At 44.9% G+C, this 18,549-nt stretch overlaps 1 protein-coding gene across 2 annotated transcripts in view; it reads right to left on the reverse strand.

Moving 5' to 3' along the window:
- LOC126184836 (acyl-CoA synthetase short-chain family member 3, mitochondrial) overlaps positions 1 to 18,549 on the reverse strand; it is a 518,174-nt gene that overhangs the window by 341,048 nt on the left and 158,577 nt on the right. Inside the window, exon 1 of one of the 2 annotated variants that reach the window (XM_049927426.1) lies at positions 540 to 683. The exons of the other annotated variant lie outside the window; for it this stretch is intronic. Within the exon in view, the coding sequence (XP_049783383.1) occupies positions 540 to 639 (100 nt within the window). The 5' untranslated portion in view covers positions 640 to 683. Of the gene's footprint in view, positions 1 to 539; positions 684 to 18,549 lie in introns of those variants that run through there. 2 annotated transcript variants of the gene reach the window in all.

Below are 18,549 nucleotides of genomic sequence, written 5' to 3' on the forward strand. Positions count from 1 at the left end.
CAGTGGAACACGATACAATTATGCGCTCCCTAGACGCTGCGAACTCTAGCCTATTTTCTTGTCTGTGATATCTTCCGCCTTTTTAAAAATACTGTAGCTTCACCAACACGCAGACTACCTGCCACGGGTGAATTTTCAAAAACTTAGATTTTCTGATGTGAGGTTTGGCTTCGACCATCTTATTGGACTGGGAATCATTTATAGTTAAAGAGCTCATTTGTGTCATAGACTGTGTAAGGAAGTCTTGAAGAAGCTCTCAAATATTCAGTAGCCGGTCCAAGACCTTATCTACTCCGGCTTGCTGTACCTAAATATTCAGTCAGTCACACGAAAACTACTATATCTATAAACCTCTTTTAATTTCGACATAGAAAATACCATGCATTATGGGGAAAATTGGACATCTTTACGCTTTATTGATTCTTTTATTGTAACGGTAGTACATTAGAAGTTGTGGAAGTATAACTGTTTCCTGTTTCCTTTCCCTGTGGAATGGGTTATCATAGCCAGCAAGAATTCACAAAATCTGTTTTACTCACCTAGCTGATTCTTGTTTAAGCGTGAATCCTTAATGTAATTCTCGATGATATCCTTCCCTTCTGCCGATGTATGGTCTTCAACCAACCTATCTACGTTCATGATCACAGCTGAGCTACCATTTGTTTACGTATCTTTGCACAATCTGAGCAATAAACTCGGCGCTCACCACCTCCAATCCTCGTATTTCAGTTCTGCCCCCTCCACCGATCCCGCTTCTGAATGCCACGAGTATTCCCACGACTGGGCTGTTTGAAGTTATGTAAAGCCTACTCTGCATGCCTCAAGACTCCCACGCTCAAACAAATGGACACGCGATTTCCGTATCGAAGTCAAGCTGGCACAGTACATGCTTCGATGCGCCCTTTCACGAAAACTACCGTGTGAAGTGGCACTGTGCTAAGACACTGGACTTGCTTTCGGAAAGACCGGATTTCAGTTCCCCGTCTTATAATCCGAATTTAGGTTTTCAGTCGTCTCCGTAAATCGCTTAAGGCGAATGCTAGAGTTGCTGTAAAGTGGCGCAATGGTAAGACTCTGGACTCGCTTGCGGAAAGACCAGGGTTCAATTCCCCATCTTGTCATCGTCACTTGCATTTTCTCTGGTTTCCCTAAGTCGCATAAGGCGAATGCTAGGATGGTTCCCTTGGAAAAGACACTACCGATTTTTCTTCCCCGCCCCTGTTCAGTCCGAGTTTGTGCTCCGTCATTAATGCTTTTGTCGCCAACGTGACGTGAAATACCAATCTTCCTTCTTTAGTTACTTAAAGAAAAATTGAGTAGAAGCAAAAATTTTTAGAAATAGCTTTATATTTAGGTGCGTCCGCGGAAACAATAATATATTTCATACAAAGATTAACAAATTAAGTGTTTGAGAATTGCATCATTGTTGTTGTGGTCTTCAGTCCTGAGACTGGTTTGATGCAGCTCTCCGTGCTATTCCGTCCTGTGCAAGCTTCTTCATCACCCAGTTCTTACTGCAACCTACATCCTTCTGAATCTTTTTAGTGTATTCATTTCTTGGTCTCCCTCTACGATTTTTACCCTCCACACTGCCCTCCAATACTCAATTGGTGATCCCTTGATGCTTCAGAACATGTCTTACCAATCGATCCCTTCTTCTAGTCAAGTTGTGCCACAAAATTCTCTTCTACCCAATCCTATTCAATACCTCCTCATTAGTTATGTGATCTACCCATCTAATCTTCAGCATTCTTCTGTAGCACCACATTTCGAAAGCTTCTATTCTCTTCTTGTCCAAACTAGTTATCGTCCATGTTTCACTTCCATACATGGCTACGCTCCATACAAATACTTTCAGAAACGACTTCCTGACACTTAAATCTATACTCGACGTTAACAAATTGCATCATATACATCGGAAACCTTTAGAGAACTACAAGGACCAGTCGCATTAATGTCATCACCACCTACGTTCAACGTAAACGTGCAATAATCACTCACAAATGGCAGTTGGTAGCACTAGCAGTGTTGCGGGGGTGTGGGGGGCGGAAGGGGGGGGGGGCACACAAACAGTGCAGTCGTCTTTATGCGACAACGCAGCGGCGATTTATCTGACGTCCAAAAGGGCACTATCATTGACTTTCGAGTCAAGGATGGAAGAATTTCCGAAACGGCTAAGTCTGTAAACTTGTTGCTTACTTCCGATGTTAAAGTATACCGTGCGGGACAAAGTGGGCCTCCACAGCAGGCGCCTCATTTATGCACCCATGCTGACTGCTGTTTATCAGCGACGGAGGCTGGAGTTTGCGCTCAACATCGCAACTGGACGGCCGCTCAGTGGCGATAGACGGCCTTTTCAGATGAATAGCGTTTTATGCCCCATTGGACAGGCGGTCATTGGCGTGTACAGCGTAAAAACGTCAGAAAACAACGAGGTGCACGAAGTGTAAGGAACCCGGAAGCGTCATGAACAGGACGATTTCTGGGCGTTGAGCGCGAGTGATGCAGATGTAGAATGGTTACAACAGTCATTTATCCAGAGCTCAGCCAAATAAATCCGTTAAGCGTCTCGACAGTTTCAGTTACCACCAATCACGGTGGCTACACAAGTGACAGGCTTCGCACAAGCGCTTCAGCCTGATTCAGGCCAAAGAGCAAGGCATCTACATCTGGATGTACATACATACTCCGCAATCCACCATACGGTGCGTGGCGGAGGGTACCTCGTACCACAACTAGCATCTTCTCTCCCTGTTCCACTCCCAAACAGAACGAGGAAAAAATGACTGCCTGTATGTCTCTGTACGAGCCCTAATCTCTCTTATCTTATCTTTGTGGTCTTTCCGCGAAATGTAAGTTGGCGGCAGTAAAATTGTACTGCAGTCAGACTCAAATGCTGGCTCTCTAAATTTCCTCAGAAGCGATTCACGAAATGAACGCCTACTTTCCTCTAGAGACTCCCACACGAGTTCCTGAAGCATTTCCGTAACACTCGCGTAATGATCAAACCTACCAGTAACAAATCTAGCAGCTCGCCTCTGAATTGCTTCTATGTCCTCCCTCAATCCGACCTGATAGGGATTCAAAACACTCCAGCAGTACTCAAGAATAGATCGTATTAGTGTTTTATAAGCGGTTTCCTTTACAGATGAACCACATCTTCCCAAAATTCTACCAATGAACCGAAGACGACTATCCGCCTTCCCCACAACTGCCATTACATGCTTGTCCCACTTCATGTCGCTCTGCAATGTTACGCCCAAATATTTAATCGACGTGACTGTGTCAAGCGCTACACTACTAATGGAGTATTCAAACATTACAGGATTCTTTTTCCTATTCATCTGCATTAATTTACATTTATCTATATTTAGAGTTAGCTGGCATTCTTTACACCAATCACAAATCTGTCCAAGTCATCTTGTATCCTCCTACAGTCACTCAACGACGACACCTTCCCGTACACCACAGCATCATCAGCAAACAGCCGCACATTGCTATCCACCCTATCCAAAAGATGGTTTATGTCGATAGAAAACAACAGCGGACTTACCATACTTCCCTGGGGCACTCCAGATGATACCCTCACCTCCGATGAACACTCACCATCGAGGACAACGTACTGGGTTCTATTACTTAAGAAGTCTTCGAGCCACTCACCTACGTGGGAACCAATCCCATATGCTCGTACCCTAGTTAGGAGTCTGCAGTGGGGCACCGAGTCAAACGCTTTCCGAAAGTCAAGGAATATGGCATCCGTCCGACACCCTTCATCCATGGTTCGCAAGATATCATGTGAAAAAAGGGCGAGTTGCGTTTCGCAGGAGCGATGCTTTCTAAAGCCGTGCTGATGCGTGGAGAGCAACTTCTCTGTGTCAAGGAAATTCATTATATTCGAACTGAGAATATGTTAGAGAATCCTGCAACAAACCGATGTTAAGGATATTGGTCTGTAATTTTGAGGATCCGTACTTCTACCCTTCTTATATACACGCGTCACCTGCGCTTTTTTCCAGTCGCTCGGGACTTTACGTTGGGCAAGAGATTCGCGATAAATGCAAGCTATGCAAGCATATGCAATTGAGATTCTGAGTCGGGTCGATGACGACCCACGCTATCTGAAAGAAGTGATGTTCACTGCCGCAGTTTGCTTTCATGTTGTGGGAAGGTAAACCAACACAGTGTGAGGGTCTAGGGCTCCGGGAAGTTAACTTAAGCATAGAAATTGTGCGCGACAGTCCAAAGGTACATACGTGGTGTACTTTGTTTCAAGACTGCACAGTGAGGCCGTTTTCTTTGCAGACGCGTCAATAGCCTCGACTGCTTATCTGGACATGTAACAGTTTGCATTTCCACAGGTCGAAAAACTGCAACTTGAAATCATACTGCAGCAGGATGGTGCCCCTTCACACTGAGCCTCGATCCTCAGGAAAGCTTTGGACAACTCAACTCAAGGTCGCTGGAGTGGCAGAGTAGGATCCATTTCCGGGCCCCCAAGGTCTCCCGACATAATCTAATTAGATTTTTTCTTCGGGACTTTATGAAGGATGCTGTCCACCAGACCTCGGCGCAGTATCTGCAGGAACTGTTAGCTCGCATCATAGGAACAACTGCACACGTTAATGACATTGGAGGAACTGAGCCTTAGATATTCTGCATGCTAAAATCACGCTCACACAGAATTCTGATAACAGCTACTAAAAGTTTAGGTATGTGTGAAAAGTGTGCCACAGACCGCACCATTCCCCATTTCTGAGATAATGGGTGGTTATTTTAACTTGAGGCAACTAAATTCCTCGAAAAATTAATATTAGTAAATGTGACATCTGTCTGTGCTACAGCTGGCCATCTCTAACCACCGCTCCTCCGTGGGAAGGGTCAACTTTGAATTTCCGAATAGGAACTCCACATATATATATTGCATATTCGGATTCTACGCCAAAAAGTATGTACGGTCTGTTCAAACCAGTTTTCCATTCGTGGTAGATGGCGTTGTAATCGACAGATATCAGGAATGCCTGTTTTTGCCATTAAGAGCCGACACATTTGTTTCTACATTTCATTTACGATGTAAATGTAAACATTTGTGTTCTAACGGTTGATACTGATGTCCAAACGTTCCTTGAGTGTTGCAAATGTGATTATAAGGTACAAATAATAGGCTAGACGTTGACATTTCTGGCAAATAATCTACTTGTATGTTAAAGTTGTTTTATGGTCCTTACGGGGTATATTGTTGTGAGTCCCCAAACCATCTTAATGCTTGATTTTGGAGGCCGCCCTCGTATCCCGCCATCAGGATGACTGATTTCGATGTGTGTTTCTATCCAAGCGCCGTAACTCTCGCTCTGGCCGCTAGGCGGCTACCGGCGGAATACAAACGACAACCATTGTAATAAGATAAAACATCCATGGAGTGACGGTGACAGACACACTGCTATGGATACTCGCCGAAATCAAGCACCCCATTGGTGGGAGGCAAGAGGACTCAACGATATCAAGCAACCCGATCGGCAAGAAAACTATTACATCCACGTCGTTGCTCCTAATTTCTAACCAGACATTGAAACAGCTAACGATGTTGCACTGTACTGTCAGATTTGCATCACTAAAGTAAATCTCGATCATAAATGTCAACCGTTGGAACAGAACGATTTATATTTACATCGCAAATGAAAATTCGAATCAAATGTGTGGGTACTTAATTGTAAAAACAGGCACACTTGAAATTTTTCGATTACAACGCAATCTACCACGAATAAAAAACAATGGTTGAGTAAGCCGTACGTATTTTTTGGTGTAGAATCCGAATATGCAATAAAAATGTGGAGGTTCTCACCTGAAAATACAAAGTTGATCCCACCCACACACACAGATGTTCCCTTTACTAATATAACTTTTCAGCAAGAACATTATTTTCGTAAGATGCGTCGTTTTCGAGATAATTAGTTATCTTAGGTTAAAACAAACATCCTGTATATACAGAGTTTTCCGAAACTATTCGTTCAAATTAATACAGGAGCGGAGAGGAGAAGGAGGTTAGTGTTTACCGTCCCGTCGTCATCGAGGTCATTAGAGGCGGAGAAATGCTGTGATTAGGGAAGGATGGAGAAAGAAAGCGGCCGTGCCCTTTCGAAGGAAGCGTCCCGGCATTTTCATTGAGTGGTTTAGGGAAATCACGGAAAACCTTAGTCAGACTGACCGGACACGGAATTGAACCGTCACCCTCCCGAATGCGAGTCCAATGTGCTAACCACTGCGCTATCAATACAGGAGGTAGATAACTACAAAACGAGTATATTTCATCAAGGAACATGTGGTCTCTGAAGTCAGGTTGTAATGTTGTGGAACGTTTTCTCAGTTTCCGGGATGTCAGTTGTTGTGTCGGTGTCGCTGGCTTGGAATGTGTACTGACATTCAAGTATCTACAATTGATATGTTTGGCACACGTGGTTTCACGAGGTATTCTACCTCATGCTCATTAACGTCATTCGACGTTAGGTTGACTGGACCATACATTCTTCCATTCCGCCTTAACGGACGCAGATATCGAATCTTTATAGAACATGTGTGGCCAGAACTGCTGACGGATATACCTTTAAATGTTAGACGAAGGATGTACTTCCTGTATGATGGCTGCCACTCATTCCAACATGCTGTGAGAAGTCACCTGAGAGGCACCTGTGGGAATCGATGGATCGGCAGAGGTGGCCTCCCAGGTAAGGTGACGTCACGTGTCTAGATTTCTTCCTCTGGCGGCATATGAAACAGCTGGGGTATGAAACCGTTGTGGGAACAGAAGAAGAACTCATCGCTAGAATTGTCGTCACTGCTGGTACCATTGTGGACATGCCAGGAATCCTGGGACGCGCACGGCAATCAATAGTCCGACGACGTACTGCGTCTATATAGGCCAAAGAAGCCGGGACGGTAGCTCAGCGTGTTTGGTCAGAGAGCTGCTTGCTCTCTGTAATAAAAAAACTGAGTAAAGGAAACAACACTCAACTTGAGCGGATGTCTCGTGACGTCCTCCTAGACCCAACGCAACGACCTATACCGAACAAAATGAAAAAAAAAAAAAAATGGACGCGCAGTCGAGCAGTTGCTGTGGATGTCTCTGTTGTAGTTAGCATGCTAAACTATCTTCTACGGAGATCGTCCCTAGCATTAGAAACTGCGTCAGGGATCAAATGTACCATAACTAAATCCATTTGTTTTGAATTCTCTACCTCCTGTATTAATTTGAAGGAACAGTTTCGGAACGCCCTGAGTATATAGGGTGGTCAAAAACAGATTGAAAAGTTTGTAAGGGTGTTGCAGGGTGTACTGGGAAATAATTGCTACAAAAAAATTCGATACACTCTGTCGTTTCCGAGTTAACTATCATTCAAGTTAGTCAATCAACCCGTTGCGCGTGAATTCAAGCTGCCCGCCAGGTACGATTAGCGTCATTTGTTACCATACGACAAAAGACAGTGTACAAGGCTACTCAGCCTATGGCCCAGGTTGGAGCCTCACTACCGTCTCATTTCCAATTTTTTATCGCTCTCTTGTTCGGTTTAAGGAAACCAAACGAAGCATACGTTTGGCGACACCATCTCCGGCGGGAGCTAGAATCTGAGTGCGCAACAGCCTGATCTGAACCTTGCTGCATCCTTATAAGCTTTTCAGACTGCTTCTGCCACTCGCTACACAAAGTGGTCCATTGATGGTGACCGGGCCAAATATCTCACGAAATAAGCATCAAACGAAAAAACTTCAAAGAACGAAACTCGTCTAGCTTGAAGGGGGAAACCAGATGGCGCTATGGTTGGCCCGCTAGATGGCGCTACCATAGGTCAAACGGGTATCAACTGCGTTTTTTAAATCAGGAAACCCCATTTTTATTACATATTCGTGTAGTACGTTTAGAAATACGAATGTTTTAGTTGGACCACTTTTTCCACTTTGTGATAGATGGCGCTGTAACAGTCACAAACGTATAAGTACGTGGTATCACGTAACATTCCGCCAGTGCGGACGGTATTTGCTTCGTGATACATTACCCGTGTTAAAATGGACCGTTTACCAATTGCGGAAAAGGTCGATATCATGTTGCTGTATGGCTATTGTGATCAAAATGCCCAACGGGGATGTTCTATGTATGCTGGTCGGTATACTAGACGACATCATCCAAGTGTCCGGACCGTTTGCCGGATAGTTACGTTATTTAAGGAAACAGGAAGTGTTCAGCCACATGCGAAACGTCAACCACGACCTGCAATAAATGATGATGCCCAAGTCGGTGTTTTAGCTGCTGTCGCGGCTAATCCGCATATCAGTAGCAGACAAATTGCGCGAGAATCGGGAATCTCAAAAACGTCGATGTTGAGAATGTTACATCAACATCGATTGCACCCGTACCATATTTCTATGCACCAGAAATTGCATGGCGACGTCTTTGAACGTGGTGTACAATTCAGCCACTGGGCGCAAGAGAAATTACGGGAGAATGACAGATTTTTTGCACGCGTTCTATTTAGCGACGAAGCGTCATTCACCAACAGCGGTAACGTAAACCGGCATAATATGCAATATTGGGCAACGAAAAAACCAAGATGGCTGCGACAAGTGGCATATCAGCGAGCTTGGAGGAGTTAATATATGGTGCGGCATTATGGGAGGAAGGGTAATTGGCCCCCATTTTATCGATGACAATCTAAATGGTGCAATGTATACTGATTTCCTACGTAATGGTTCAAATGGCTCTGAGCACTATGGGACTCAACTGCTGTGGTCATAAGTCCCCTAGAACTTAGAATTACTTAAACCTAACTAATCTAAGGACATCACACATATCCATGCCCGAGGCAGGATTCGAACCTGCGACCGTAGCGGTCGTTCCTACGTAATGTTCTACCGATGTTACTACAAGATGTTTCACTGCATGACAGAATGCCGATGTACTTACAACATGATGGATGTCCGGCACATAGCTCGCGTGCGGTTGCAGCGATATTGAATAGCATATTTCATGACAGGTGGATTGGTCGTCGAAGCACCATACCGTCGCCCGTACGTTCACCGGATCTGACGTCCCCGGATTTCTTTTTATGGGGAAAGTTGAAGGATATTTGCTATCGTGATCCACCGACAACGTCTGACAACATGCGTCAGCGCATTGTCAATGCATGTGCGAACATTACGGAAGGCGAACTACTCGCTGTTGAGAGGAATGTCGTTACATGTATTGCCAAATGTATTGAGGTTGAGGGACATGATTTTTAGCATTTATTGCATTAATGTGGTATTTACAGGTAATCACGCTGTAACAGCATGCGTTCTAAGAAATGATAAGTTCACAAAGGTACATGTATCACATTGGATCAACCGAAATAAAATGTTCAAACGCACCTACGTTCTGCATTTTAATTTAAAAAACCTACCTGTTACCAACTGTTCGTCTAAAATTGTGATCCGTATGTTTGTGACTATTACAGTGCCATCTATCACAAAGCGCAATGAGTGGTCCAAGTAAAACATTCATATTTCTTTACGTATTACACGAATATGTAATTAAAAATGGGGGTTCCAATTTAAAAAACGCAGTTGATATCCGTTTGACCTATAGCAGCGCCATCTAGCGGGCCAACCATAGCGCTATCTGGTTTCCCCCTTCAAGCTAGACAAGTTTCGTTCTTTGTAGTTTTTTCGTTTGACGCTTATTTCGTGAGATACACTCCTGGAAATTGAAATAAGAACACCGTGAATTCATTGTCCCAGGAAGGGGAAACTTTATTGACACATTCCTGGGGTCAGATACATCACATGATCACACTGACAGAACCACAGGCACATAGACACAGGCAACAGAGCATGCAGAATGTCGGCACTAGTACAGTGTATATCCACCTTTCACAACAATGCAGGCTGCTATTCTCCCATGGAGACGATCGTAGAGATGCTGGATGTAGTCCTGTGGAACGGCTTGCCATGCCATTTCCACCTGGCGCCTCAGTTGGACCAGCGTTCGTGCTGGACGTGCAGACCGCGTGAGACGACGCTTCATCCAGTCCCAAACATGCTCAATGGGGGACAGATCCGGAGATCTTGCTGGCCAGGGTAGTTGACTTACACCTTCTAGAGCACGTTGGGTGGCACGGGATACATGCGGACGTGCATTGTCCTGTTGGAACAGCAAGTTCCCTTGCCGGTCTAGCAATGGTAGAACGATGGGTTCGATGACGGTTTGGATGTACCGTGCACTATTCAGTGTCCCCTCGACGATCACCAGTGGTGTACGGCCAGTGTAGGAAATCGATCCCCACACCATGATGCCGGGTGTTGGCCCTGTGTGCCTCGGTCGTATGCAGTCCTGATTGTGGCGCTCACCTGCACGGCGCCAAACACGCATACGACCATCATTGGCACCAAGGCAGAAGCGACTCTCATCGCTGAAGACGACACGTCTCCATTCGTCCCTCCATTCACGCCTGTCGCGACACCACTGGAGGCGGGCTGCACGATGTTGGGGCGTGAGCGGAAGACGGCCTAACGGTGTGCGGGACCGTAGCCCAGCTTCATGGAGACGGTTGCGAATGGTCCTCGCCGATACCCCAGGAGCAACAGTGTCCCTAATTTGCTGGGAAGTGGCGGTGCGGTTCCCTACGGCACTGCGTAGGATCCTACAGTCTTGGCGTGCATCCGTGCGTCGCTGCGATCCGGTCCCAGGTCGACGGGCACGTGCACCTTCCGCCGACCACTGGCGACAACATCGATGTACTGTGGAGACCTCACGCCCCACGTGTTGAGCAATTCGGCGGTACGTCCACCCGGCCTCCCGCATGCCCACTATACGCCCTCGCTCAAAGTCCGTCACTGCTGTCGCGGCATGCTACCAGTGTTAAAGACTGCGATGGAGCTCCGTATGCCACGGCAAACTGGCTGACACTGACGGCGGCGGTGCACAAATGCTGCGCAGCTAGCGCCATTCGACGGCCAACACCGCGGTTCCTGGTGTGTCCGCTGTGCCGTGCGTGTGATCATTGCTTGTACAGCCCTCTCGCAGTGTCCGGAGCAAGTATGGTGGGTCTGACACACCGGTGTCAATGTGTTCTTTTTTTCCATTTCCAGGAGTGTATTTGGCCCGGTCACGATCAATGGACCACCCTGTATACAATGATGTGGTGAAAAGGAATGCTCTGAAATTTTTAATGTGAAAACTCTTAAAGCTTCTTAAATAAAACAAGCGTTATTAACAATCTACATCTTTGTTCTTCATGTCTACGTATTTATTAGTCAATTTGGATGCCCTGGCGACGAACAGAATGCTCCCACCGAGAGATCAGTTTGTTGACACAGTCATTGTGCCATGTTTGTCTTTGTTGACGGAGCCACAACTTCACCGCTTCACCACTACCAAAATGAAGTCTTCGAAAATGTTCTATAATTTTCGGAAACAGATGGAAATCGAATGGGGCCAAGTGTGAACTGTATAGAGGATAATCGATGACAGTGAGAGTGAGCCCAAGGTGTCTAATTGTTGCTGATGTGGCAGCCCTCCTGTGTGGGGTGGCGTCGTCATGCTGAAGGGGAGGGTTCACCATGTGCGGACGAACTCTCCGAATTCAAACCTCGATTACAACACGCTGTTTCTCACGCAACGACATAGTTACATTACACACCACCACGTTACACGTTAAAGTTCGGAGCCCTCTAGCGGCAGAGGCCTGCAGGTATATAGACATAAAAAGTAAAGGTGTAGAACATTACTAACGTTTGTTTTATTTCGAAAGCTCTAAGTGCTTTCACATAAAAATTAGGTGGCGTTACTTTTCAGGAGATCTTCGTGTATACCAGACAAAATATTATTTACTCCACTAGACGTGACGCTAATCCAGAAGACGTAACGCTAATACCTTGTAGCGCCGCCTCTAGCTTTAATGATGGATTCAATTAACGAGGAAGAGGGTCCACAAGTTTCTTCAGGTATGCCATATACAACTGAAGTCACTCATTGATGATGAGATGCCGTGGGTCTATCAAACTGCGGAGAATTTGATGGATATGTTGCACCCGCTATTCCAAACAGTCCAGACATTTGCTGTGAGGTTAAGGTGGTGTGACTTAACGGGCCAGTCGAGGTGCGACAGAGCGTTTGAATGTCCGTCAAACCAAGGACGGGTGTGTGTAGCCACGTGAACACAGCTGTTGACGTCTTGGAAGACGGGGCTGTCGTTAGCACAGTTATTACGATAATGTAGAAGAACCACATCCTGGTTCATGCACACGCTAACATGAATGAGTGGCACCAATTCGGTGTAGGAAAAATGCCTCAAAAATATCACGAAATCGTGTTCGGCCAGAACTATATCCTCCACACACCGGAGTCGCCGGTGTACTCGACGCATAGTGACTCGTCGGACCACATTACATGCCACAAGTCTGCTAGTGTTCAGTTCCTGGGTTGTTTGGACTACTGAAGAAGTTCTAGTTTCACGCGCCGCTGTGAGAAGTGGCTTTTCCCTAGGTACCCAATTCCATATGTCTGTTGCAGGAATTTTCCTTCCCATTGTTCAGTAGTGGAGATGGACCTGCATTCACGGACAGTAGCAGTTCCTGGTAGGTTTGAAGCTGTTTGTTACTGGCAAGGCCCGACATTCATCTCTGACCCCTGCCTGTCCGAATCTTTTCATAAACGCTGTTCCTTTACCGTGTTAACCATTCCTCGTAGACATGATGGATAGTCCGCGTCGATAGAGCATCAAACTGTGCAACTTCACCCATGCTGTTGTCATGAATGGGTCCAAACACGATAGCTCCTTTCTACCATTGTGTCGCGTCTCGGCGTTCTAGCGTCTCTTTTTTCATATAGGGTTAATAGTAATATAATACGACAATAATTAATGTATGAAACACTCAGAGATAATGGAAAGCAAAGTACACGTGGCTAAATCCTGACCGACATTATCAATGTTGAGCTCTCTCCCACTCTGACTGTGAGACTGGTTAGACTCTTGCATTGTCTTGGATGTCATCCTTTCTATAAGAGATTAATATTATTAAAATAATAATCGAGTTGGTTTAAATGTGCGTCGTGTTTCTGATTCAAAGTAACACCCCTCCCCCCCCCCCCCACCCCGACAGTACAATGGTTTTTTGAATAAGTGTAAACGTGTCCGTTTTTCATAAACAGATTCGGTTCGTAATCTTAACAAAGTTATTTTTGAGCGACATTTTGCTCCACTTCCATTACCTTAGTATTGCCGAAATAGAACCTGCCGTATTCTGTACACGAAATCGAATTCATTTTCATTTTAAATTCATTTCCACAGATTATCATTTTGTAATCGCGTGGGTAAGCAATTTAAAAACGAAGCGATACCATACAGATGATGAGCCTAGCTATGAAAGCGAATATCCACTAAAAGAGAATTTCAAGTAAATACAGACTTAATTAAAAAGCCTATAAAAGCCATTGCACATCGACTTGCAGCAAAAGCAGATGGGCCGGCCTGGGTGGTCGAGCGGTTCTAGGCGCTACAGTCTGGTACTGCGCGACCACTACGGTCGCAGGTTCGAATCCTGCCTCGGGCATGGATGTGTGTGATGTCCTTAGGTTAGTTAGGTTTAAGTAGTTCTAAGTCTAGGGGACTGATGACCTCAGAAGTTAAGTCCCATAGTGCTCAGAGCCATATTTTTGAAAAGCGGATGGGATTATTATTTTTTATCTATTTTTGGCTAACCACCCCAACGTGAATTTCAATTAGAAAAGGGTGAGACCTACCGATCTTGTAGCATACCAACCAAAAAATAGAATGACTACCGTGACAAGACTTGTTACATTTTATGTAAAAGTTAACATACGTAATTTTATGTCTTTTGTTATTATGTACTTAAAACATGTGTTTCTTTTCTATGTACAACAGTCGTACGAGAGAATGTGTAACAACAGATAAAGATCAAAGAAGAAGACTATAACGGAAAGAAGAACATTTTCAAAAGTTTTGAAAAGTATAAATCACGCGCTGTTGGGCTACCCTAAGCAACGAAAGGTGAGGAAATAACCGTTTTCACATATCTTTACCCGTGTCGTTTGGATACGGAGTGTAAAGTGAAGAATCGTGTCCACACACTAGCGTCGATTATTTTTTTAAAATTCTTTGAACCCATAAAATACAGGAGTTTTGTACCAAAATCAAAGTTGGCAATATGGCCAACTGAAGCACAAATAACATAGCGCTGCTAGGTTGTTTTATAACACATAGGACGTTAACAAATATTAAATCAAGATATTTCAGAGCTACCTAACTCCATCTCCGAAAGAATACTGTATCTGCAACATCTCTGGAACGTTGAAAACTAATAGAAAATAAAATTTTCCTGTTTTGTACGAAGTGGAACGTGACGCGCAAAGATTTAATGCTTCGTGGTTCAAATGGCTCTGAGCACTGTGGGACTTAACATCTGAGGTCATCAGTCCCCTAGAACTTAAAACAACTTAAACCTAACTAACCTAAGGGCATCACACACATCCATGCCCCAGGCAGGATTCGAACCTGCGACCGTAGCGGTCACGCGGTACCAGACTGAAGCGCCTAGAACCGCACGGCCACACCGGCCGGCTATACTGAAGTAACCGAACAGTTAAGTTCAGATATGAATACGAACTTTGAACGTCTGGCATCTGAATTGTACAGTTAAGTTATCAATACGAACTTTGAACGTGTAGCACCTGAACTAGTAACAAGTATTAATTCTCAGTTAAAACAAAACTTTCAGAGTATTAGGATGGAATTAACAAAACTAAAGGAAGCACACATAGATTTACCTGCGAGTGTGCATAATCTGTCGTGGCAAGTCGACGTTCTCAAGACTGCACAGGGAACCATAGCAAACACTATTCAGCAGCTTACTGAAGAAGTGCAAAAGCTTGCCATAGAATAAGACAAACAGATGCAAGAAAAATTGGAAAACAAAAGTAAAACGACCATCCTTGACTTTGTCCACTGGTTGTACCAGAAGAACGATCAGCTTAGGGTGAGTTAGCAAGCGGAGCTACCAGTGGGAGTACAACAAGCTACAAACGAAGCTTTGTTAGCACGTGGTTGACCTAACGAATCAGATAACAAAACGCCGCAGTTTCATGATGAGGCAATGGAAGAAGTGGATAAAATCAAAACCGAACTTTCAGCAATAAAGGATGTGGTTAAAGATTTCCACTTCATCGCTGCCTCAGAGATGTTGTGTCCCATCGCACAGGCGTCGACATTCCTGCAGCTACAAGGGTAGATTCTCAAGATTTAAATGATTTTCCCATACCACCATTTCACCCTATAAGGCAACAGGTGTTTGGCGGAGTTGTTAGATCGGTTCCTGCTGCTACAGTGTACCGTGAATATCAGGAACCCGGTAAAACATCAAATCTCCGAAATCGCTGTGGCCAGAAGAAGACCGTGCAAGAACAGGACCAACAACGACTGAAAAGAATCGTTCAACATGACAGAACAACACTTCCGCAAATTGCTGCAGATTTCGGTGATGGGCCTTCAACAAGTGTCAGTGTGCAAATCATTCAATGAAACATCATCGATATGGGCCTTCACAGCCGAAGGCCCATTCGTCTACCCTTGATGACTGCACGACTCAAAGCTATATGCCTCGCCTAGGCTCATCAACACAGATATTGGACTGTTGATGATCGACAACTGATCAGACGAGTCTCGTTTCAAATTGTGGCTGGCTCTGAGCACTATGGGACTTAACATCTTAGGTCATCAGTCCCCTAGAACTTAGAACTACTTAAATCTAACTAACCTAAGGACATCACACACATCCATGCCCGAGGCAGGATTCGAACCTGCGACCGTAGCAGTCCCGCGGTTCCGGACTGCAGCGCATAGAACCGCACGGCCACCGCGGCCGGCGTTTCAAATTGTATCGAGCGGACGGACATGTACAGGTATGGAGACAAACTCATGAATCCATGTACCCTGCATGTCATCAGGGGACTGTTCAGGGTGGTGGAGGATTTTTAATGGCGTAGGGCGTGTGTTGTTGGAGTGATATGGGGCCCCTGATACGTCTAGATACGACTCTAACAGGTGACACGTACGCAAGGATCCTGTATGACCATCTGAATCCATTCATGCCCATTGTGCATTCCAACAGACTTAGGAAATTCCAGCAGGACAATGCGACACCCCACACATCCATAATTGCTACAGAGTGGCTCCAGTGGTTCTTTTGAGTTTTAAACACATCAGCTGGCTACCAAACACGCCAGACTTGAACATTATTGAGCATGTCCGGGACACCTTGCAACATGCTGTTCAGAAGAAGTCTCCACTCCCTCGTAGTTTTACGAATCTATATATAGCCATGCAGGTTTCATGGTCTGAATTACCTCCAGTGCTACTTCAGACATAAGTCGAGTAAATGCCACGTCATGTTGTGTCACTTCTGCGTGTTGGCGGGGGCCCTACATGATATTTGGCAGGTGTACCAGTTTCTCTGGCCCTTCAGTCTATATATCCTGGATTAGAGTATTAAGAGCATTGCACTCCACATGACTTATTTCAGAAGCCACATGACTTTAACATTATAGTGTGGTTAAGTGCAGAACAGCCTAGCCTTAGGAGTTATGTTCTACATCACTTCTCTCTTACCGATACCGTCATGGTACTGACGAAGACACTAGAAACATACTTTAGAATTGATAGCACAGTTAATCGACGTAAATGCTTCAAACTCCGTCCGTCTGGAGCTCCATCCAGCGTAAACCACACGTTTCTTCTTAACCGTCTGTTATCACAGCACACTAATATCTACTATACAGCTGTAAGGGTTGCTAACCCCCTCGACATGTGTGCATCTGGAGAGATCTTGTGCAGTTGGCTGAGTGTAGTGAGTCAGATTGGTGTGGAACAGTCTTCACTGAATGGCAGTTATAGACTCAGCTCGCCCTGTTCCTTCACGAGATTTGTAATGTACACAGAAGCGCCAAACAAACTGGTAAACCCAGTTAGCCCCGCAAGTACGCAAAAATTCCGTAACACGACATGGCATGATCTCAACTAATGTCTGAGGTAGTGCTGGAGGGAACTGACACCATGAATCCTGCATGGCTGTTCATAAAAACGTAAGAGTACGAGGGGGTGGAGATCTCTTCTGAACAGCACGTTGCTGCAGATGACCAGACAGGATGCTTATGTATGTGTCACCTATCAGAGCAATACGTAGACGTATCAGGGGTCCCAATCACTCCAACTGCATACGCCCCAAACCATTACAGAGTCTCCACCAGCTTGAACAGTCGTCTGCTGACGTGCAGGGTCCATGGATTCATGAGGTTGTCTCCATACTGATACACGTCCAACCGCTCGATACAATTTGAAGCGAGACTCGTCCGACCAGTTTCCAGTCATCAACTGCCGAATGTTGACGGGCCGAAGCGAGACTTAAAGCTTTTTCTCATGCAGTCATCAAGGATATATAAGTGGTCCCTCACCTCCGAAAGCCCATATCGATGATTTTGCATTCAGTGGTTCACACTCTGACACTTGTTGATGGCCCAGCACTAAAATCTGCAGCAGTTTTCGGAATGAATGCATTTCTGTCACATTGAACGATTCTGTTCAGACATTGTTGGCCCCCTTCTCGCAGGATCTTTCTCCGGCTGCAGCGATATTGGAGAACTGATGTTTTACCAAATTCTGGATATTCATGGCACACTCGTGAAATGGTCATATGGGAAAATCCCCACTTCATCGCTACCTCAGAGATGCTGTGTCCTATCCCTCGTGTGCCGACTATAACACCACGATTAATGTCACTTGCTAGTGAATCTGCTTCAAAAATTGGAATTTTTTTCTGTCTTAAATAAATATTTAGAGTTTTGTGAACAAAATGGTAGTTAAATGAATCGATTCGGGCATCGGGAACATCTTTAAAAACAAATTTAAATATATTTCGGTATGCGGTCTTGGACTCCAAAGCGTTTGCAAATGTGTTGTAAAATATGCCTTATGGAAGAACTTTAAAAATTGAAAAGTTAGTGTGTGGTGGTCATATTCAAAAGAGGAGGGGGACACGTTTACGTAAGCTAATAAAAGATATGAAGGGGAAACTCAGTGATGGCAAATCAGTTGGTGGTCGGGGTCGTCTTACTAAGGAAGAAGTGGACAAACTGCAACTCTATTATGGTTTAGTCATAAGACGAAATCGAGACAATATTGTGGCCATGAAGAAAGCAGTATGGGCTACCTTTTTCCATAAAGCTTCTACGGATGACCATCCACAGCATGCTCTCTGCGACAGTGGTGTAGACACGTGGTGTGGGTACAAAAAAGCAATAGCAAATGGTGAGACTTATGTACACCATCACTCCTGGCCATTTGAGGTATTGGAAGCAATAAAGCCCATATTCAGGGACCTAAGTGGCACTAAACTATTGTCACGGTGCTTAAATTGAAGGACACAAAATGTTAAAGAATGGCTTGAAATGGCTCTAAGCACTATGGCACTTAACTTCTGAGGTCATCAGTCCCCTAGAACTTAGAACTACTTAAA

This window comes from Schistocerca cancellata, chromosome 4 (genome assembly GCF_023864275.1).
Source record: "Schistocerca cancellata isolate TAMUIC-IGC-003103 chromosome 4, iqSchCanc2.1, whole genome shotgun sequence".
NCBI lineage: Eukaryota > Metazoa > Arthropoda > Insecta > Orthoptera > Acrididae > Schistocerca > Schistocerca cancellata.